This window comes from Gossypium hirsutum, chromosome A09 (assembly GCF_007990345.1).
Source record: "Gossypium hirsutum isolate 1008001.06 chromosome A09, Gossypium_hirsutum_v2.1, whole genome shotgun sequence".
Taxonomy (NCBI): domain Eukaryota; kingdom Viridiplantae; phylum Streptophyta; class Magnoliopsida; order Malvales; family Malvaceae; genus Gossypium; species Gossypium hirsutum.
The window spans coordinates 76,070,764-76,091,966 of NC_053432.1; the positions used below are offsets into that span (position 1 = coordinate 76,070,764).

At 31.3% G+C, this 21,203-nt stretch overlaps 3 protein-coding genes across 5 annotated transcripts; 2 read left to right on the plus strand and 1 right to left on the minus strand.

The window, feature by feature from the left end:
- The first annotated feature begins 1,213 nt into the window (after nt 1-1,213).
- On the plus strand, nt 1,214-2,198 carry LOC107889718 (uncharacterized). The gene is made up of 3 exons (XM_016814254.2): nt 1,214-1,456; nt 1,545-1,650; nt 1,797-2,198. Exons 1-3 carry the CDS (start codon nt 1,406-1,408, stop codon nt 1,952-1,954), a joined length of 315 nt encoding a protein of 104 aa, XP_016669743.1. The 5' UTR covers nt 1,214-1,405; the 3' UTR covers nt 1,955-2,198.
- Nucleotides 2,199-11,552: 9,354 nt separating this feature from the next.
- On the plus strand, nt 11,553-16,671 carry LOC107889719 (uncharacterized). Of its 3 annotated transcripts, none has more exons than XM_016814256.2 (5): nt 11,553-11,980; nt 12,723-12,811; nt 12,986-14,977; nt 15,535-15,715; nt 15,824-16,671. In XM_016814256.2, exons 1-5 carry the CDS (start codon nt 11,875-11,877, stop codon nt 16,435-16,437), a joined length of 2,982 nt encoding a protein of 993 aa, XP_016669745.2. In that variant the 5' UTR covers nt 11,553-11,874; the 3' UTR covers nt 16,438-16,671. The 3 variants fall into 3 exon arrangements, with proteins under 3 accessions (XP_016669745.2, XP_040932762.1, XP_040932763.1); XM_041076828.1 differs by having other exon boundaries at nt 11,556-11,980; nt 12,690-12,811; XM_041076829.1 differs by having other exon boundaries at nt 11,556-11,980; nt 12,690-12,811; nt 13,009-14,977.
- A 179-nt stretch (nt 16,672-16,850) lies between these two features.
- On the minus strand, nt 16,851-19,557 carry LOC107889720 (probable pectate lyase 4). Its single transcript, XM_016814258.2, has 5 exons — nt 19,077-19,557; nt 18,292-18,643; nt 18,011-18,221; nt 17,841-17,909; nt 16,851-17,291 (listed from the first exon to the last, which is right to left on the minus strand). Exons 1-5 carry the CDS (start codon nt 19,321-19,323, stop codon nt 17,061-17,063), a joined length of 1,110 nt encoding a protein of 369 aa, XP_016669747.2. The 5' UTR covers nt 19,324-19,557; the 3' UTR covers nt 16,851-17,060.
- Between the last annotated feature and the right edge of the window lie 1,646 nt (nt 19,558-21,203).

Genomic DNA, 21,203 nt, shown 5'->3' on the forward strand with positions numbered 1-21,203 from the left:
ATACATATACTAATTCCACTAAATTACGTAATTTACAGGGTCTAATAGTAAAATTTGACCTAAATACTTTTAAATAGTTATAATTAAAATATTTATATAAACTTATAAAATTGTATTATTAAAATTTTAAATGTTAAAATGTCATTAAAATACATCATAACAATTAGATTAACTTAAATAATCATTAAAATATTAATTTTAATCACGTATTACACAGTATTTAATCTCACAATTAAAATAATTAATTCTATCACTATCATTAAAATCAATCCCAATGCCCCTAAATTAATCATATTTATTAGACTTAGCGTCTCCAATCGTTGTTTGTTTATGTAGAGTGTTCGCGTTTGCAATAATGAAAACGAGAACTAAGAAACAGCGAAACCCTGGTTTCTTTTCTGATTATATTTTTTGGTTTGAACCGACAACAAGGCTTAGGGTTATGGCTTCTAGCTGTAATTGCACCAACAAAGCATATTTTAATGAGCAATGCTTTAGGTAAATTAATATTTTAAGCAACAAATCAAAGATAAAAAGGGGGACGGAACGTAATAATTGTATATTTTAATAATATCAAGCGAGAAAGGGATATTGAAAGATGAAGCCACTGCACTGCTTTCACGTGAATCCTGAGGCAGAAACCGATGAAAGAGTGGGGATGATCATTGTTTGCTATGAATGATAATCGAAACGAAAATTTTCTATTGAATCTTTGGAGGATGTTTGGGAAGCTATTCAGTTATGGTGATGGGGCTGCTAACCCCCCCCCTCCTCTTTATAGACTAGCCTACACTTAGGCCACAAAAGGTGTTCTGCCCTTTACTTAAGATCCCAATAATTATACTTCAAATCCAACTTCGCCATCTATCATTCAATTCACAATGTGAATTACAATAATATACATTCAAATATGTTTAATTTAAACTCTGGAACTGATCATTATCGACTTTTTAAACCATAAAATCGATTTTTCATAGTTATGGCAAGGAAAAAAAAAAGGACCAAGGTGTCACGTGGAGAGGGGCATAATGTCCACGTAAGAGACAAACGAGGATTTGCTTACAAAAATCTCAGATCCACCAATCACACACGTCGTCCCACGTGCCACCTTGTACCCCATCAAAAACCTATGTTTTGTTATGTATGACATCATTCATAGTATCATAACTGTAAGAACAACAGTGCATTAATATATTTTTTATTCAAACAATTTGGGATTCTCTTGAAATCTTCATCTCATAGCTTGTTATTATTCCTAGTCTACCCTCTCCTACTTTCTCTTTTCCTCTCTAATTCATTTTCTAGTTTCTTCTTCATCTCTCTTTCCTCTTAAGTATAACCCTAAGTACAGTTGAGTTGAAAAGCTTCTCTCTTTTAATACTAATTTTAGTTTTTGTTTTTATTTATGGCTGACTCATCATCATCATCTTCTTCTTCTTCTTCATATATTCACATGGTAAGTTGTAATCTAATTATTTCCTTTTTATTTTATTTCCATTTTTGTTGGCTATTGCTAACTAAGATGATCATGTATATAAATTCAGGTGCACCGTCTTATAGAAGAGTGTTTGGTATTTAAGATGAGCAAAGAAGAGTGCATGGAAGCTTTGTCAAAGCATGCAAATATAAAACCAGTTATTACTTCAACAGGTAGTTATTCTTCTGACACTTTCCTCTTTCTTGATCAATCAAGCAGCATATTCATCGTACATGATGAACTTGACCGTAAGGGTCTTATTGAGTAGTTTTGTTGTTAGTAATATAATTAATAGGATGCGTATATGTATTGGTTAAAGTTTGGAATGAGTTGGAGAAAGAGAACAAGGAGTTCTTTGAGGCATACACAAGGGGAAGCCATGAGAGAGCCACTGAAATAGAGAAAAGACAAAGGATTCAGAGGAGTCTCCATGCTTACATAAGGGACAACAATGGCAACGATCAACTCCACCACTAAATATCATCATATTGTTCCAAACTATTTGTTTTTCCTTGCACATAGTTACAATTATTCTGGAATAAAACCTTTTTTCCTTTTTGGTGTTGTAAGTGTATTGTAAAAGTAGGCATGAAAGTTGAGGCAATTTCCGTTGCATGATACCATGGTTGAGTGTAAGGTTATCTTGCTATATTCCTCAACAATAAACTCACTAAACAATTGGACTCAAAATGGCTTTAATTGCTTCAAGCTTTGCTCACAATCACGTTTGTTGTATATACATGTGTGTGTTTATTCATCATGTTGGTGAATAAAGCTTGAAAATACATGTGTCAAATTCTACAAAAGAAAAAACAAACGTGTCAAAGAGATGCGAGTACATTTACAGGTACATCGACTACTAAACTTACAAATAAAACATATTTTTATCCACGTTTTAGTATAATATTTAGTCACATCTTAACTTTAACAATGAAAAGATAAAAATTTCGTTTTCTTCTTTTTTTATTAGCAATAGAATTTTATTAGAGAATAAAAAGTGTTGTACATTAGAGTAAATTTATATATATAAATAATTATATTTATTCGGTATGAAAATAAATTTATATATATTTTTTCAAATACAAAGAGGCAATGACTTAAATATAAGGTTAAAATAAACTTTTTAAAATTTAGAGGACTTAAAATATAATTTAACTGAAGTTGGGGTTCGCTGTGTGCCAACCCGTACAAGCATATATATATATAATACATAAGGGTGAGATTTACTTATATTAGTATAAAATTGAAATACTTTTACACATTTTTATAATATTTTATTCAATCAATATTTTGACAACGTTAAATTTATTAATATAATTATACAATATATTATGCATGTAATTTTTTAATCAATATGATACCTCTATCATATTAATCTATAATACTATATCTATAATACTATATTTATTAATAGTTTGACATGCATGATTGATACTATATTTATTGAATTTTATTTTTTTAATCAATATGATATTTTTGTCATATCTTAATGTTAAAGTTTTACTTATATTTTTAAACAATCTAACATTTTTACTTATTCTGAAAAATATTCAAAAACTTTTTTTTTATACTTAATATTTTTTATAATTAAAATTGGATTTGCACGAAAGAATTCGGTCCATAAATATTTATATTTAGACCTTCCATGAAATTAAGCACATATAATTTGTTGAGTTAGCATCTTCAAAAACTCACTAATAGAAGATAAAAGAAATAAAATAGTAACATGGAGTGCGATGAGGATAACATCAACATTTAATTATTTTTTTAATTTAAAAATTTTTAAAATTTACAAAAAGTTGGTTTTTAAAATTAAAAATTATAAAAAATATAATTTTTAATATTTTAAATTTTAAAAAAATTAATTAAATACTGACATGTTATCTACAAGGTAATCATCGTGTATGCCACGTTAACAAAGTTAATAAATATTAATTTTTCTATTCATTTGGGGTGATTTGAGAAATATGTAAGTTTAAAGGTTTAAAAAAAGTAAAAGAAAAAAGAATAATTAAAATAACTTTTTCTGGAGCCCCAAAAAACATTTTTTGTTTTTTGTTTTTATATATCTATTTAAAATGCTTTCATCTAAGAGGATTTTACTTGATAACATTTTTAATATTGGAAACTAAAACTGGGCTGACTAAAAAAATAGTATCATTGGCCTCAAACTTCAAATCCAATTGTGTAAAACACAGCATTTCAAGCCCCAAATAATTGGGCCTCGATTCTACATCATCTATCGTCTACGTTTCTGGAATGATAATATGATATTCGACTTCTCACTTTTCATTAAAAAAGAAAGGTTAAAATATGTGCTAAGTGTTTATACTTTTCATAAATCTGAAATTTAGTCCATTTGTATTTTGAGTTTCAAAATTTAGGTCCAGTTATTAATATTGTTTATTTTTTGTTAAAATTGTTGGTGTGACATTTTAATTCTTTTTAAAAAAAAATACTCATTTAGTAACTATATAACTATATAACTAAAAACGACGTTATAATCAATTTAAATTTAACAAAATAATCCTAATAATGTCTGAATTTTAATATCTGAAAAGTAAAAGGACTAAATTTCCATTTTTATAAAAAATACATGAATTTATGGTATGTTTTAACTAAAATTAAAATGCACTAGTTTTGTCATTATTAATTTAGTTTGAGATATGGACTAAGTTTAATTTGAATAATTTTATTATCTCTAAATTTAAGTATTTTAAAACTTTACTTGAGTAAAATTTAATCAACTTTTTTATTCTTACTTAATCAACTGTAAAGCATAAAAATGAATTTGTTATAATAATTAAGTTCTACCAAATGTAGAACAAAAAAATGGTGGCGGTTCACACCATAGGAGTATAAAGAGCCATTAAAATAAAGGTGGTTCACACCAACTACTGGAAATGGTGGTTTAGAGGTCTCGAGGTTGGGCTTGAGCTTAGGGGATATGGATTCTTTATCTCCTTGCCTTGATGCAGAAAATGGGTATTTATAATGGGAGGTAGACTTGGTGTGGGTCTCAGCTGTTGAGTTCCCTACTCCTTAGGTGCATATGGTAGAGTAGAAGATATTTTCCAAGGGTACAATTGTAGTCGACTTGAAGGGACTAAGTGAGGGATTTGTCAAGTTAGGGATGCAATAGATTGACGGGTATTGTCAAAAAACTCTTCTCCATATATTTCTTAAGGGTTGTCTGGGCTCGCCTAGCATGACATGATGTTTAAGTAAGACATTTTTTAGATAGAAACTATCTTCTTGGCAAAGCTATAAGAATAAGCTTCATCACATTCCTATAGTTGTTGAATAGTTTAGTGAGGCATGATACGGCATGTGTATAACAATTGTCACCTAGATGAAAGATAAGTTATAAAGTGATCTAGGTTGATTTGATTTGCCAATGAGGCTTGCAGAGAGTTTAAAACATCATTATTATTGCCAAGCCATGTCACATATGGCATGGTCATGGCATGACGAGGACCTCTTGCCGAGATGATGCTTGGAGGAGAAGGAATTTATTGATTTTGTTCACCAACATGTGGTGAGCATTTAAATGTCGAGCCCTTCATTGTGTTGCTTGTAGGAAGGGAGGGACACGCTGCTAATATCCTTGTAGAAGATCCTATGGAAGTCATTGGTGCAAGTGTGTGATCTTTTAAATTAATTTAAAATTACCAAAGACAATCGGAAGAATTAACAAATGAATTGTTTATCGGATATTTGAATTAAATTTAAATTTTAGGATTATTATTATAGAAAATTTTTGAATAATTAGATTTTAAAATTTAATATACCATTCGATGTTATCAAAATTAGTCTTAAATCATAAAATGGAGAAACATACTTTTAATTATATAAAAATAATAATTTTAGAGTAAATATTTTGAATTTCATTTTTATTCAAAGCTCGTCCTTGGGGCTCAAAAGGCTACAAGTCCTCACATCACATGTACGTAAATAAAACAAGTGAGAAGCTGCAAATGTCCCCTTGGGGAATGGCAGAGCCCGCAATAGCCGGCTTCTTTTTATCTCTCGATCAGCGTGATAGGCAAGGGGATTGATTCCCCTGCTGATTTCAGTCTCCAGTCAACCACCCCGCTCCTGACGGAGGAGATTCTTTCCTAATCCTTTGTCCCTTGTTTTCCCCTTCTCCGTTCCCACTACTGCTCTTTTTTGCATACGCAACTTCCCAATTCATTACCATTTGGGTTGGGCTTGTCTATTACAAATTCCATCAAACTCAGCTTTCTATTATTTTGAATGTTCACGGGTGGGTTCTGATGACAGATGTTCAACCTTCTATCTTATAATGTCAATGAATCCCTTCATCTATTTTTCACTTTTTTTCTTCAGAGTTATGACTAACCAAATAACATATTCCGTAAGAACCACCTCTTATTTCTACTTGGTTACCTTTGTATTTAACTTATGCCCATTTTCCTCCTTTATTAAGTTAATTTGTCTGTCAAAAGGTAACCTATAATTATAGTTATTCAAAAAGCCATAATTAACAATGTTGATTTCGGCCTCCAATACACTATAGTCAAAGCTATTGCTCGCTTTTTCTTTTTCTCTTTCTTTTTATATTTCCCAATATTTAAACCATAAATAATAATAATAATAATATTTCATACTAATTGCTAAGCAATTAATGGAAGAAACCTTCCTACACATACAACACAGGCCATGGGCGGCTGGTATAAGTAATGCTTATTGCATTTATGTCAATTTCTAATTTCTTCCAACATAATATTACTTTCACATGTTTCCTACGACAATCTTTGGATCCCTTGTGGAAAAAAAAGGAGGTGTCTAGAAAGAAAGAAAAAAGAACATAGGGAAACGACACTGTCGAGTCTCCATCATTGTGATGGAATGGAAGAGCGGAACTTAGCTTTAATCAACTTCTATCCTGAGAGAATGGAGACAGCAATCATTTTTTTCTTCTTATGGTGCTCTTTTGCTTTGCCTTTTACACTGAAATAAAGGTTTTTCCGTGTTGTTGTTATCTGAATAAAATATGCATGAACTCTAATCCTATTTATAAATGTTAAAAATTACAAAATTTAAAATGATTTGATTCGAAAATCTTAAAAGATAAATTTTAAAAATTTGGATCTCGAAATGACTCCAACCCATCCTAAATTGAATTGATTCAAAACCAACTTGACCTACCAAATGATAGGGCATCGACAAACTATACAGGAATGGTTGGTGAAACATGTTCTTTTCTAGACAGAAGACGAAACAGGAAACACAAAAAAGATTGCTTCTTGGCTCAAGCTTTTGCATTTTTGAGATTGGAAGTGAGGGCTTGATTTTCTTTTGTTTGTTTTCTATTTAAAGTTTATGTTTTTTTTTTCCTTTTTTTTTTTTGGTTCATGAGATTGAAATTAGTAATTTAGCAGAAAATGGTATCGGTTTGGGCTGCCCTGTTCAATCATGTAGGAAAATAGGTAAGAAAATTATTGCAATTTGGGAGAAAATGTTGGGAGGAACGAGACAAATATTGAAGGCAGAATCAGTAAGTCAAGAAAAATAATTGAACATCGCAAAATATTGCATCACTGATTGAAATAGTTCTCCAATTATTATTATAATATCTGATGACATTGCTTCATTTACAAACTTGTAATTTAATCATATGCTTGAAGCTGATTGATTTAATTTAGACATGCGCTAAAAGGTTTCTTCCGATCCAAAAATCATGGGAAAATCAGCTTAATTAGCCCCTTTTCCAAGCCAATGTTTCAAAGACTGATTCACCCAAGTCTTTTCAATAAATTCCATCCAATGTATCCACCTCTTTTGCATTTATTATAAGAAAGAATGGCCATAGAGGCTGAGATCTACTTTCATATAATAATTTACTTAAATCTGAAATTGTTGCTTCTGTACCATGTAGCTCCTACGCTATTTTGGATTATGATCTGATTTAGCTTCTTTTTTTTGGTAAGGGAAGAGGTGGAATTGTTCAAAGTTTAAACATGTAATTCAATGGTCTTTTATTACAGAACCAATGATCTGACAGTTTTGATACAGAAAGTGTAAATAGTAGCATCAAAGTCACCTTGGGAGGTAGATTCTCAAGTGAAATGTAGAACCCACCAAATCTTTAGAATATATAAGTTAGAAAGAAGAGAATACCACAAAAAAGGGTATTATTTAGGGTTTTAGAAAAAAGGTATAGAAATCTGGGTGTATCCATATCCTTTTCATGTACAATTCTCCTCTTAAGGACACAAATCCCAGTGACATTGTTGTTTTCTCGTCCAAAAATAAAAGCTTGAGTAGAGTCAACTCCATAAACCAAATCAAAACAAAAATCACCAACAGCTGGAGGACCAACCTAGCCAGTAATACAGGCCCAGACGCCCTTTGTTTATGCTTCCACTTGCATTTAAAATTGGAGATTCCCTCATGCTTTTTAACTCATTTTGCCATGTTGTAGGACCTCTAAAATTTCATTTGGAGTCACGTCAAACCCGTAAGCTTGACTTTCACGATAAATTTAATTTGGCCAATCGTTTCGTAACTATGTTTTGGTTTTTAGGCACATGCCTAATTTGCCATTGTCCTTAAAATATCATAATTCGCTAAACCATTCTATGAACGATAATATCTAAATTCTTCAATCGGATGTCTGTCAATATTTAGACCGCATCAAGATTATTTGTTTAGATATCTGTCAATTGGTTAATTTTTAATCATTCATATGATTTTTTATGATAAAGAGAGAAATTTTTTTTCTTATTTTAGAATTTTTTTTTCAAAAGTTTTATTTATTATTTTAAATTTAAATTTAAATTTATACTAATTGTTTTTATGAAAAAAACATAATTATACCTAACAAGGATTATTAGATTTATATAATTCAATTATTAAAATATGTGGACGAGTGGACTGTTCAAATGGGAGGAAAGAGTATTTTTAATTGCATGTGAAGAACATCTATCTTGAAAAACCTTATTATGAACATTAAAAAAAAAAAAGAAAGAAAGAAAGAAAGAACCATGACAAGTGACAAGTCACGTGACAAATCTCTTTCATTGAGAAGTCAATTTAGGTGTTTTTTTTTAATGTGAACTAGGCATGAATCTTGATATTTGACCGCTTTCATAAGTTAATGTTTTGATTAATTTGGATTAATGTCTAATCATATAATATTTATATTCATATGATATAGATAGTCTAATCATTATTAAACTATATCAATTTTTCGATGTTAGTATTTAAATTTTTTTTATTTCATTTTGATACTTAAAATATAATTTTGTTATATTTTGTAGTCTTTACGGTTAATAGTGTTAAAAAAATAGTAATAAACCAAAACATGCCATGTGTCTTTGTTGATTGTTGATGTAGACGATGACATTGCCGTTGATTGCATTGATTGTGCATTGACTGTGCTGACCAGACCAAAAAATTATTAAAAATTTTATTAATGTAATTTTTTTACATATAAAAATTGTAAAAAAATAATTACATTATTAAAAATGAAAAAAAAATATTTTAAATAATTATTAAATATTATTTAAAATATTTTAAAATTGTAAAAGAGTTATTAAAAATTATAAAATAATATTTAACTTTTGTAAAATTTGAAAATTTTATTAAAAAATTCAAATAATTATTAAAAATTGTAAAAATTATTTAAAATTTGTGAATTGGTGGTATTTAATTGAAAATTGCACAATTTTTAAATGAATTTTACAATTTATACAAAATTTTAATCGAATTACATGTTGTTCCTGTTTCAAAACTACAAATATAAAAACAGTAATGCTAGAATAAATCAAGAAAAGAAAGTAGATGACAACATAGAAAGTCTCATTGTATTCTTTTAGAAATTGCAGAGAAAATTGAAGAAGAAGAATTTGTTTTGTTAATTATTTACAACTTTTAATAAGTATTTACTATTTTAATAATATTTAAAAATTTTAAATAATATTTTATTATTTTTAATAAACTTTTTATAATTTAAAAACGTTTTAAAAATATTTATTTTTTTGACAAATTTTAAGTTTTTTTACAATTATATATATTTTAAATATATTTTGATATTTTTTAATATTTTTCTACAATTTTTTATTTGATCAATGCGGTCAATGGTCACATCATGATCCACATTAACGGTTGATGGGGACATGTGCCGTGTTCTAATTGGTTTTTTAACGGGTAAAAAATTCAATAAAACTATAGTACAGGTACCAAAATGTGATAAAGAGAATTTTAAATACTAATATGAAAAATAAGTATAGTTGAAAGACCAAACAGTAAATAAAGGCAAGTTTAAATAAAATCCAAAGATATATTTGACATGCAAGAGATGGTACACAGCTAGGTTTTACAAATTCGCTTAGAAATATTAAATAGAATATTTAAAATATATTAGAAATTAAAAAAGATCAACACAATCTACTTTTTTTTTTTTTGTTTCCAATCAATTATGCTTAAATATCGCCTAATTTCAAGTTTACTTGTAAACAGAATCATAATATTAATATAAGATGTATCTTTTCCATGATTTTGACCTAAATTCTTTTGTCTTAAAAGTTGTTGTTTATAATCATCCTCTATTCTTTAATTTAATTATTTTTTAAATTATGAAATTTAATTTTTGACATACATTAAATTTATTACATCTATTAATTAGCTTTTTTTTCAAAATAATATGTAAAAATATTAAGTTGATATGATATTAAACAAATGATAATGTGTTTACCGCATAAGATTTTTGAAAATATATAACTTATGTTATGTTTGGTTACTAGTGTAATAACGCGAGAAAAAAAAAGTTTATTTATAACATATATATTACAATAATTAAACATAAAATAAATAATAATTAGTACAAATCTAAACTTAAAATTAGAAAAATGAGTAAAAATTCTTGAAAAAAAAAGAGCTTTTCAAAATAAGAGGAAAATTTTCCTTCTCTTTACTAAAAATAAGTAATGAAGTTGAGGTTAAATATTATTGTTAACTCATATATAAAATATGTGTAAAAAATAATATTCCTATCAAATGTAGCATCAATTAATTAACAGTTACCATTCGATCATTACTGAAATTTTAAAATTTAAATAGTATAAAGATTAAAAATAACTAAATTAAACTACAAGAACTAAATCTACAACTTACACATAATATAGAGGTTGATAACATAATTTTGCCTACTACAATAAAATTCTTTGTCGAGTTTAATATCAAAGCTAACTCAAAAAAAAATTATTTGATTTCGCGTTTAGTTTCTAACTTGTAAAAATTAAAATAAAATAAACAAAATAATCTAAAAATAATTAATTATTTAAAATTAAAAAAATACATGTCATCAACCACATGTCAATCAGTACATTAATTAATTTTGGTGTCTTATAAAAAAAACACTAATAGTATATTAGAATAATTTGTATATCATTTAATAACTTCAAAAGCTAAAGTGAAAAAAAAATACTAAATTGGAAAAAAGTGTAAAATTTAAACACCAAATGCTATATTAAACCATTTATTAATAATCAATATTATTATTTGATATAATATCTATTTAAGAGTTTAAGAAAGCACCATTTGACTAAATATTTAATTTTTATTTTTGGAATATCAAATTAAGGATATGTTTTCTCCAACTCGTCTCTAGGTTTAAAAACTTACCCTATTGACATATTAAATAGTTATATTCAATAATTTTTTTTTATAAAAACAATTATTAATTAAATAATTTATTTTAACTAAAAATTTTATTATATTCGCAGATGTGTGGAAACAATGTATTTTCAAGTTTAAAATTTAATATTTTAATCATAATTTTCACTGATAAATAATTTGATTCTTGTTAAGACAAATTAAACTCTTTTAAAAAAAATAATATCAAAATTAATTAAAATATAAAAATTAAATTTTAAAAATATAAATATTAACACATTAATGTGTTGTTATAAAAAACACTTTCTTTTCCAAATAAAAACCAGCAAGGAAGAAAAAGTGGAAATACAGCAGAGTGACACGTGTAAAATACAGTTCGGGGTACGAGCAATCCTTTCTTTGCCTCTCTCTGTCTCTCTCTCTCTCTCATATGTATTTGAATGTTCAAAAATTTTAACATTGTCTTTCTCTCTCTTCACTCGCACGCTCTGTTTCCCTTCCCTGTCTTCGACAGTTCTAACGGACCACTTCCGCCACTCCCTTCTTTATTGCCCCCGCCGTTGTCACGCTCTCAGCTAACTAATTTCTTTCTTTTTTTCTTAACAATTATTGAACTTTCTCAGTTTTTTTCCCTTTTGTTTACGAGATCTCTATTCTTTTTCTCTCCTCATTGCTGCCTTTTCTTTTTCTTCTGGATTTTCGATCTAGATTTCTTCGGATTTCCTGTTTCTTTTTCTCTTTTGTTGGTTAAATGAATGGAAATGGAGACATTTGGGCAACGGAGGCCTAAGATTTCCAGCTTCTCTTCTGACCAGAGCTTAGTCGATTTGCTACCTTCAACTGCCCCTGCTTCATCCAGAGGTTCCATTTCTCTTCTTTTTTACGTATTTTTGAACGAGGTTATCGTTTGTTTTTGTTGTTGAGGAATCCGAGGCCAATTTTTTTTTTTTTTGAAATTTTGTTTTCTTTTAGTTATATGAAGATTCCGTAGTTGCTTTTCCATTTTGAAAATGAGTGAATTACACTGTTATATGTTAAGTTTTAATCACTACACTATTCTCCTTACTCTCTTTCTTGAAATTTTAGTTCATTTTTTTTATTCGTTTCTCTTTCTAGCATGCATTTACCTTTTGTTTGTTTTAAAATTTGTTTTCTATCCCCTGCTTCTAGCAGTTGCTTATGTGTTCACTGAAGTTAGTCTTTTTCTAACTCCTTTCTGACTTTTCTCAGTGTCTGTAGTGCTATAAACATGATTTTGCTCGTTTTTCTTGGATCATGATGAGTCATGATTGCTTCGCTTCGCTTCGCAACCGAGTTGCTCTTTTACAATTTATTTCCCCATTCTCTGATTTCTTGCTTTATTCTTCTGCTTATTACTACTTGTTTAAACACTTTTGCAAAGATTGAATCTAGACTTGGGGTTTTTATGTCCAGGTTGATTTGTGTGAGAGAGAGAGAGAGAGAGAGAATAATTCTTATGGTTTTTTCCCCGTTATGTTGATTTGATGAATTTTTAAGCGTAGCTTCTATAATAAGTTTAAATCTGCCCCTTTCTTTATTATTGGAACAGCTATCTAAAACTTTTATAAGGATCTATTTCCAGGAAACAGGCAGCTTCAGAAACAGAGAAAATTTCCAAAATTGGTATCTGATTCTAGTTCTTGCAGTAGTGACACTACAGAGGAAGATCAGGTGTGCTGCTCTTTTTTTATTTTATTTTTCTTGTTTCCATTATTGTTTTATATGGTAAGGCTTATCTTTCCTAGCATTAAACTTTTTTAGCTCTGGATTCTCCTGATTTTTTATTTTTATATGAAATGATTCATGAGGTAATGGTTAATAAACAATTGTTTCGGGTTGTTGCAGTTAACGTTTGAGTTGACTTGTAGATCTTCAAAACAATCAACTGGGACACCAATGAAGAAGTTGTTAGCGAAAGAGATGACAAAAGAAAACGAATCTAGAAGACGAGCACCAAGTGTTATTGCTAGATTGATGGGCCTTGATGGACTGCCACCTCAGCAGCCTGACCACAAGCAGCAAAAAAGAAATGAGAATAGTCATGAGAAAGTCCAGAGGGGTAGTACATCTTATAGTTGGCAATCTTCTAGGAAAAGCTCCAAGGACGAGCAGGAATTTAAAGATGTTTTTGAAGTTTTAGATGCATTAAAAATGGAGGGTGCTAGTTTCTCTTCACAAGGACCTGTAAAGTCAAAGCTTTCTGATACTGAGGTGGCCTTTATCCGGCATAAGTTTATGGAGGCTAAACGTCTTTCAACTGATGAAAAGCTTCAAGATTCTGAGGAATTCAATGATACCCTTGAAGTTTTAAACTCCAACACCGATCTTCTCCTGAATTACTTTCAACAACCAAATTCATTATTCACTAAGCATTTGCATGATTTGCGAGTGCCACCCCAATCCCATTGTGGTCGAGTAACTGCTATGAAGTCATCGCATACTCTGAACAATGAAAATTGTTGCTTTGCACAAAGAATTGGGAGAGAAACTCAAACGAAGCTCCACTGTAAATCTCCCATGGGGCATCAAGAAGATTGTTTGAATCACTCTTATGGGAGATATACTGCTCACAACCCCTCCAAGTCACCGGTGGTTCAATTAGAAGAGAAAAATGGGCCAACTATTGTACCCACAAGAATTGTTGTCTTGAAACCAAATCTTGGGAAGTCACAGAACTCTTCTAGAACTGCTTCATCACCTTGTTCCTCTCATCATTTTCCATCCAAGTGCACAAGACACTCAGAAATTCTAGGTATCCAAAATAAGGAGGCAGAAATTTGGGGCAAGAATAAGGTTCATCAAGATACCGGGTTTTCAAGGTATAATTCTAGAGACTCTAGGGAAATGGCCAAGGAGATTACTGGGCAAATGAAAAATAGCTTTAACAATAGCCCAGTTACAATTTCAACCTCCAGGTTTAGAGGACATGCAGGGGATGAGAGTTCATGTGATGTATCTGGATCTGAATCTGCAAATGATTCAGATGTAACAACGGTATCCTACAGAGATAACATTAGCTGGAATAAGCGACGACATAGGAGGTCATCATCCCGTTCTAGTGAATCATCAGTCAGTAGGGAGGCCAAGAAGAGATTGTCTGAGAGGTGGAAATTAACGCACAAGTCTCAAGAGGTGCACATGGTTAGCAGGGGCAGTACACTGGGTGAAATGCTTGCCACCTCAGATAGGGAAGTGATTCCTGGAAATTCTAGTGGCCCGGTTGGTGTGGAAAGATGCAATGAGATTGGTAATCATGTTAGGCCTGCAGTTTTGAATGAACCATTAGGTATTAGCAGTAGGGACGGTTGGAAGGATGGTTGTCTTGGTAATCTTTCAAGATCACGATCTCTTCCTGCTTCATCTACCAACTTTGGAAGTCCTGGAGTAAGCATCCGTCCTGAAAGTCTTCGCAGAGATAAGAATGTGAATCCAAAAGAGAGTTTCATGTGGGACAGAAACAAGGCAGTAAAAGGCAATTTTAATCAGAGGGAAGCTCCATTACCTAGCAACCAAAGATCACGTGTTAAGAAATCTCAACTTCTGGGTCGTAGTTGCAGTAGTAGTAAGGAATACAGTGACACTTCACCAGATTCTAATGTCATCCCATATCAAGTAAAGCAAAATATAGAAGGGGATAAGCAATCTGAAAACAATGTTTCGGTCTCAGGGGCTTCTAGCTCTGCCATGGATTCAAGTTCAGTTCTTGAAAATGCCGCTGATGTCAATGATCAGAATAAGCCCGTGCTTTCTGAACCTTCTCAGATGGAATTATCACCTCCTGCTTCTTTGAATCCTGCTATAGTTTCTACTAGTGACCTAGATAATTTGGACTCGCAGGTATTTCTGAATGGTGTTTTTGTTTGATGTGTCTATTCTGATCATGCTCATGGTGTTGCATACCGGTTATTTGTTATATTTGACAAACTGGGCAGCCTTTCCCTTTCAAACAAAATTTTGAATATGTTTTAATGCACAGTATAGCTTTACAAGATGGACTTCTACGTTTTTAAGTCATCTTTCTTTCCTGGTCAATTTTAACCGAACACATCTTTATGTGGTTTCTCCACTATTAGAATCTTTTTTTTTTATTCTTTGGTTTTCTATTCTATCATTCCGTTCTACTCTTGAGTATTTTCTTTATCTGTTGCTTTTGCCTTGTAACATGCACACACGGGATGTTTGCTCAATAACAGTCTGTATTCCTTAAATTGTGCTGTTAACAATATATAAATCTTTTTTTTTCAACTGACTACACTTCCCCATAGTTCTGTTGGAAATTTGCTTGAAATGGTTACCTCAAAATCATTGTTTATAGAATTATAGATTATAGAATTGTTAAGGAGAAATTTCTCTACTCAGTTTGACATATGAATCTCTCTTGTAATAATCTCCAGGAACCATCCGAGGGACCATCTAAGCAAACCACACCGCGTTGCCCTGTATCTGAGCTAGAATCTCAAGCAAACTGTAAGGAGGCAGATCAACCTAGCCCAGTCTCAGTTATAGAAGCTCCTTTTACGGATGATTTATCATCTGGTTCTGAATGCTTCGAGAGTATTAGTGCTGATCTCCATGGTAATTTAATGATGGTTTTAGTTTTGTTACATTTTGTATTTGGCTTCCATTTGGACTAGAAAAGCCATTGCTTTTTTTCCTCCTTTTTACTAGTGTTTATTCTTTCAGAGCTTCGGATGCAACTTCGACAATTAAAGCTAGAATCTGAAGCATATGAAGATGGAACTTTGCTTCTTTCAAGTGATGATGATAGCAATGAAGTATCTGTCGGGTTTGCTGAGGAAAGTGGGAGACCAAAGGCTGAAGAGAATTGGGAATCTGTATACATTGTTGATGTCTTGGTTGGTTCCGGAATTGATGGAGCTGAACTGGATACCTTCTTAGCTGCATGGCATTCTCCAGAATGTCCAGTGAATCCGCTAGTATTCCAACAACTCGAGAAAAAATATTGTAGCCTAAATTATTGGTCAAGGGCTGAAAGGAGGTTGATGTTCGATAGGATTAATTCAAAGATACTGGAGATGTATCAAGAATACAATGACCAACCCCCATGGATGATATCTGGAAAAAAAATCATTCCAACATGGAACATCAGAGAGCTTGAAGATAGCCTGCACAAGTCACTAGTAAGCCAAAACAAGATAAGGCAGATGGATGTAGGAGAGATGGTGCTTGCAGGGGAATGTCTATGGTTAGACTTGAGATGGGATATTGATACAATAGGACGGGGAATCGAGAGGTTGTTGGTGGATGAACTAGTAGCTGAGGTATTGGCAGGTTAGTAAAGATGCCTTTGGTTTAGGAAATTTATATACAAAATGCTGGAATAGGTCGGATATATGATCATTCATGCCTGTATCAATAAGTTCTACATTTTTACAGCAGCAAGAATTATGGAAAACCCAGAATATCAATATAGACTTTGGTTGAAATGTAAAAAGTTAGGTCTGGATTTAGTAGAATTTGTTAAATGACTAAACGTTTTCCCCATTAATTTCAAAGCCCATATTCAAGTAGCGATGAGTTGAATGCGACGTACTCTTAAAACGAATGCATCCCACTGTTGCAGCCACTTTTAAAAATATTCCTCTATTAAAGCCATCTCCCAATATTTTCATGGAATGGTAACTTTTTTTTATAAAATTAAAGGAAATGGAAAATATATCTGAGAAGAGTTAAATATATATAGGTGATGTAATAATAAGTTATCATCATATTCTCTCTCAGTAAAGCAAGATGACCATAGATTGTTGCAACATATTATTTAAGTTATTATGGTTATGTCCTATGATTGAAAAGGTAAATTTTATGAAATTTATATACGCCGTGCAAGAACAGTTGCAGTATAAAGAGTCCAGAGTCTTTTAGGGCAATTTCAACAGCAAAAAGTCCCGAGGCAAATTCGCTATGAAGATGCTTCAGCTGGCCGAGGAACAGACTGCCATCCAGTAAACCGCTGTACTATATGTTTAAGAGCTTCTGACGGAGGTTCCACTGTCCAAGTAGGGTAGTATTCACTTGGATGAAACATGTTGGACATAACATTCTCGGTCAACAACCCTGCTTGGGTTCCGGTCATAAACAAATCCCCTTCAGACCTTATGCAACCGCTGCAAGCTTCATCCTTGTCTGCGGCCTGTATAACCAATACATCAAATGATAATTTTCTATTCATTAAGTGTCAACGATTACAAGCCAAAATGTATATGGCAAAATTGAGTATTTGCAGGAAAATAAAATAAATTATTTGTGTCAGAACATGTTTTTCTTCATCAATTATATCTTCATCAGTCAGACTAATACTATGCAAGACATGCCGAAAATGGAAGATGCAGATCCTTTCTTTTTATAGGATCTTCCAGACTTTTTTTCCTGCCTCAAAATTTGTGCCCCATGGGGAGTTCACGACTTTCTAGAGGAAATGTTATCGACATTTTAGGCAGTCAGAAGATCAACTGATGATATGCAAAGAGAGTTTATAGCTTCTCAATCCAAGGGAATGGCAAACATGGGTTCCAAAGTAAGACTCAAGGGAACATTAAGCAAGGCAGTAAACTGTTTTCTTCTTCAAAAGCCATAAAGTTCAGATTCAAAAGCCATGAAGTTCAGATACCAAATGATTCTTCCTGGTAGCATAAGCATTTGATCAATATACCAAATTTAGAAACAAATCAAGAAGAGATACCTTTTCATGAAGATACCTGAAGGCCACCTTCTTCTGCCCTGCTTCGTATATATTGCACTGAGAGTATATCTGACATCATTTAGTAAATTAAACTGTTATCTTTTCGCCATAAGAAGGTTGAAATGATGAAACCTTGGAAAGAAATTTTAGAATGGTTGGAGAATGATCACCTGTGATTCCACACTGGCACAAACTGCATAAATGCCCCAATTTCTAGTGTAATTATTGTACAAATGTACCTTCCCATATCTAACACGAGGGTGGCGTTGCCGAGTCCCATCGAAAAAGCAATGGTGAATGGTCACCCGGATACACCTATCACCGACATGAGAAGGGTCTGCTCCAATAAGCATCGTCTTGTCATGCTGTGCAAAGTGACACCTGAGAACCCAATTAACAATTTCATTTTGTGTTAACTGCTGTCATTTTCCCTGAAAATAATATACAATACCTGGAAACAGTGATATCAGTGCTTCCTCGGGTGATGTCTATCAACCCATCATCATAATCGCGAAGGCTACAACGGTCTATCCAAATGTGCTTGGAGTTGGGTTTTATTTGGATCCCATCAACATCTGGTCCTCTACCACCTTCAAACTCCAAATTGCATACGATAACATGCTCACATTCCTTGAGCCTCAAACCTTTCCCGGTGAGTTTTATCCGTTGGCCACGTCCATCAATGGTCTTATAAGATGACACACTCAAGGTAGAAGAAAGATGAATGGTTCCTGAAACTTCAAAGACAATCCAAAGGGGTTCTTTTCTGCGGCAACCATCACGCAGCGATCCTGGTCCATCATCTACAATCACACATCAAAATTACTTCACTTTTACTTTAAAGAAACTAAACTATCCACAGTCAATTTCCATACTCTACACAAGGGATCTCAAAGGCCAATATACCACTCAAATGATCAATTCAATAATTTGTAACCCAACCAACAAAAGAAGGTTCCCCACAAAATTCAACTTAAATTGACCAATATCCAGAGCCCTAAAACAATCAGCAATAAATATTTAATCTGGAATTCTAAAAGATGTAGCTGAATGGGGCTTCAATTTAACTTCAAAACTCTTATTTCATACACAGACAAAACGGAATTCCAAGCACAACCCACCTAGGAGAACTTCAATAGTTCCTCAATCAACCACCCCCCCCCCAAAAAAAAAAGAACTTTTTTCTTTTTATTTGGTTAACATAGCCAACGAAATAGAAAGGCGAAGGAGTTATACCGGATAAAGTAGTAACATGGTAGATAGGACCGTGCAACCCACCAATGGCGAAGCGACCAAAGCCCTCAGCTTGACCGGCAAGAGCTCGAAGACTAGAGTCGACATTTAAATAAGGCAAAGAGTGAGGCATGTGGGGTTGTGGCATGTAGCTTGGGACATAAGGTTGGGGAGATATATAGTAAGGAGGGGTAGGCGTTGGGTGATGGTGGTGGTTACGGTGCTTGCGGTGGGGGTGAGCGTTCCCCATTTATGGTTGTAACAGCTAAGCTGATGAACGTTTAGGAAATTGATTGTTTTGCAACGGAAGAGCCTTGGCTACATATCCTTTCATGCACCAATGATTTTTTGCCGACAAAACATTTTGGGGATACCTACGATACTTGGCGTCTCAATTGATTTATTATAGACTGAATGTGAAGATTTCCGAGTCAAGTGAAAGGATGGAGAAGTGCTCACCGTCGGCCCAATTTCATCTGTTTCAAACTATTAATATTTTTTAATAATTATTTTATTAATATCAATACTAGACATGGATTTTTTAATAAATTTTGATTTAGTTTAATTATATATGAAATTTTAATTGTGATTTGATTTTAAATAATTATTTGTGTATATAATATAATATTGTTAGTAGTTTGTAAAAATTTAATCAAATTAAAATACTATGTATAAAATTACATAAAATTAAAATTTATGTATAGCATTATACATAAAATCAAAATTCATGGATAATTTTGATATTTATTCCTTAAATTTATTTATTAATCCTTAAGCTACTATATTTTGTTTAAACAATTAGACCATATTTGTAGTTATATTGGCTCCTAATCGGTTGTTTTTTACGTCCTTGATTTTAAGTAAAAAAATATTTGGAATTTTTAAATTAATTTGTATTTAATGTTGATGTGAATTTAATAATACTAATTTATTATATAAAAATAAAAAATATTTTTAAAAGTAAAATAAAATAAAATATTAAAATTTTTTGAAAGTATTTATATATGAACACATTTAATTACTCTTTTGAAAATTTTAATGTCTCTTTTAAATTTTATGTTGGTGTCAAGGTGTATATAATTCCAATTGCGTCAACAAAAAATTAGATAAGAGTTTGAAATTCAAATTTTAGGTTAAGGGTTTATTTAATTTAACTACAAAAATAATTTAAGGACTTGTTTAAATAAAATTTTGTAGTTTAAAGGCTCTTTCAATATATTAGCAAAAAATATATGTAAAAATTGTATTTACTAAAAGTTTACCTAAAAAATTAAATGAATATTCGATTGAAATAATAGAATCAAAAATTTAAATTTAAAGTGTCGATTCAAATTTTATCATAATTCATACGTGAGTATCATATATTGTCAATGAAATTTTTAGATAAAATAATTTTTTAAATATATAAAATAAAATGCATGTTAGCTAATAATTTAGCCAATAATTTGAAGTTTTTCGATAAATATATATATATAATTAAAAGTATGTTTTTAATATATTAGTAATGTACTTTTTCTATTTCATTAATAATCTTAAAAAGTTGACATGTGTTTATTTTTAAAATATTTTTTTATATCTTTATAAAATATTTGTTGAGATGTTACTATGTTTATGGAGTTAAAAATCAGTTAACAGCATACCAAATAATTTTTAAAATTTTAAAAAAATATCATCTTTTCTTTCATGCATGGGAGTTTTTAGATAAAATAAGTTGGTATTTAGAAGAAGCGTTAATTATTAGTAGCATTATATAAAAAAGAGACATTATTATGCGAGGATGCGGATCATGAGATTATCATTTTTGTTTGGACAAGATGATCCATGGCCAAAACTCCAACTCTCCTGTTTTTGTTGTGGAAGACCAAGATTTCTGTTATCAGATTGAAGGTGTCTTGAGCTTGGTCGAGAAATTGTCGCAGTACATGTAGTTTGCAGGAATTCAGATCCCAGTTATGAAGACAATCACTACTTTGCTTTATAAACAACCCTTCATGGTTTACAATAGCAAAAATCCATGAAATATAGGCTGTGAAGCCTGATTGCTGCTGGAGAGGAATAAAAGATTGAGGATGTTGCGAGATGACCAACCATGTTGCAGCTCGCATAAATGGTGAATAGTTTAAATGCGAA

Coding starts and splice junctions, on each gene's coding strand:
- LOC107889718 (XM_016814254.2), top strand. CDS start 1,406: ATGGCTGACTCATCATCATCATCTTCTTCTTCTTCTTCATATATTCAC. Junction 1,457..1,544: donor CTTCTTCATATATTCACATG/GTAAGTTGTAAT, acceptor ATATAAATTCAG/GTGCACCGTCTTATAGAAGA. Junction 1,651..1,796: donor ACCAGTTATTACTTCAACAG/GTAGTTATTCTT, acceptor TATTGGTTAAAG/TTTGGAATGAGTTGGAGAAA.
- LOC107889719 (XM_016814256.2), top strand. CDS start 11,875: ATGGAAATGGAGACATTTGGGCAACGGAGGCCTAAGATTTCCAGCTTC. Junction 11,981..12,722: donor TGCCCCTGCTTCATCCAGAG/GTTCCATTTCTC, acceptor ATCTATTTCCAG/GAAACAGGCAGCTTCAGAAA. Junction 15,716..15,823: donor TATTAGTGCTGATCTCCATG/GTAATTTAATGA, acceptor TTATTCTTTCAG/AGCTTCGGATGCAACTTCGA.
- LOC107889720 (XM_016814258.2), bottom strand. CDS start 19,323: ATGGGGAACGCTCACCCCCACCGCAAGCACCGTAACCACCACCATCAC. Junction 18,644..19,076: donor CCATGTTACTACTTTATCCG/GTATAACTCCTT, acceptor GTGTGATTGTAG/ATGATGGACCAGGATCGCTG. Junction 17,910..18,010: donor GTGCCAGTGTGGAATCACAG/GTGATCATTCTC, acceptor AAATGATGTCAG/ATATACTCTCAGTGCAATAT.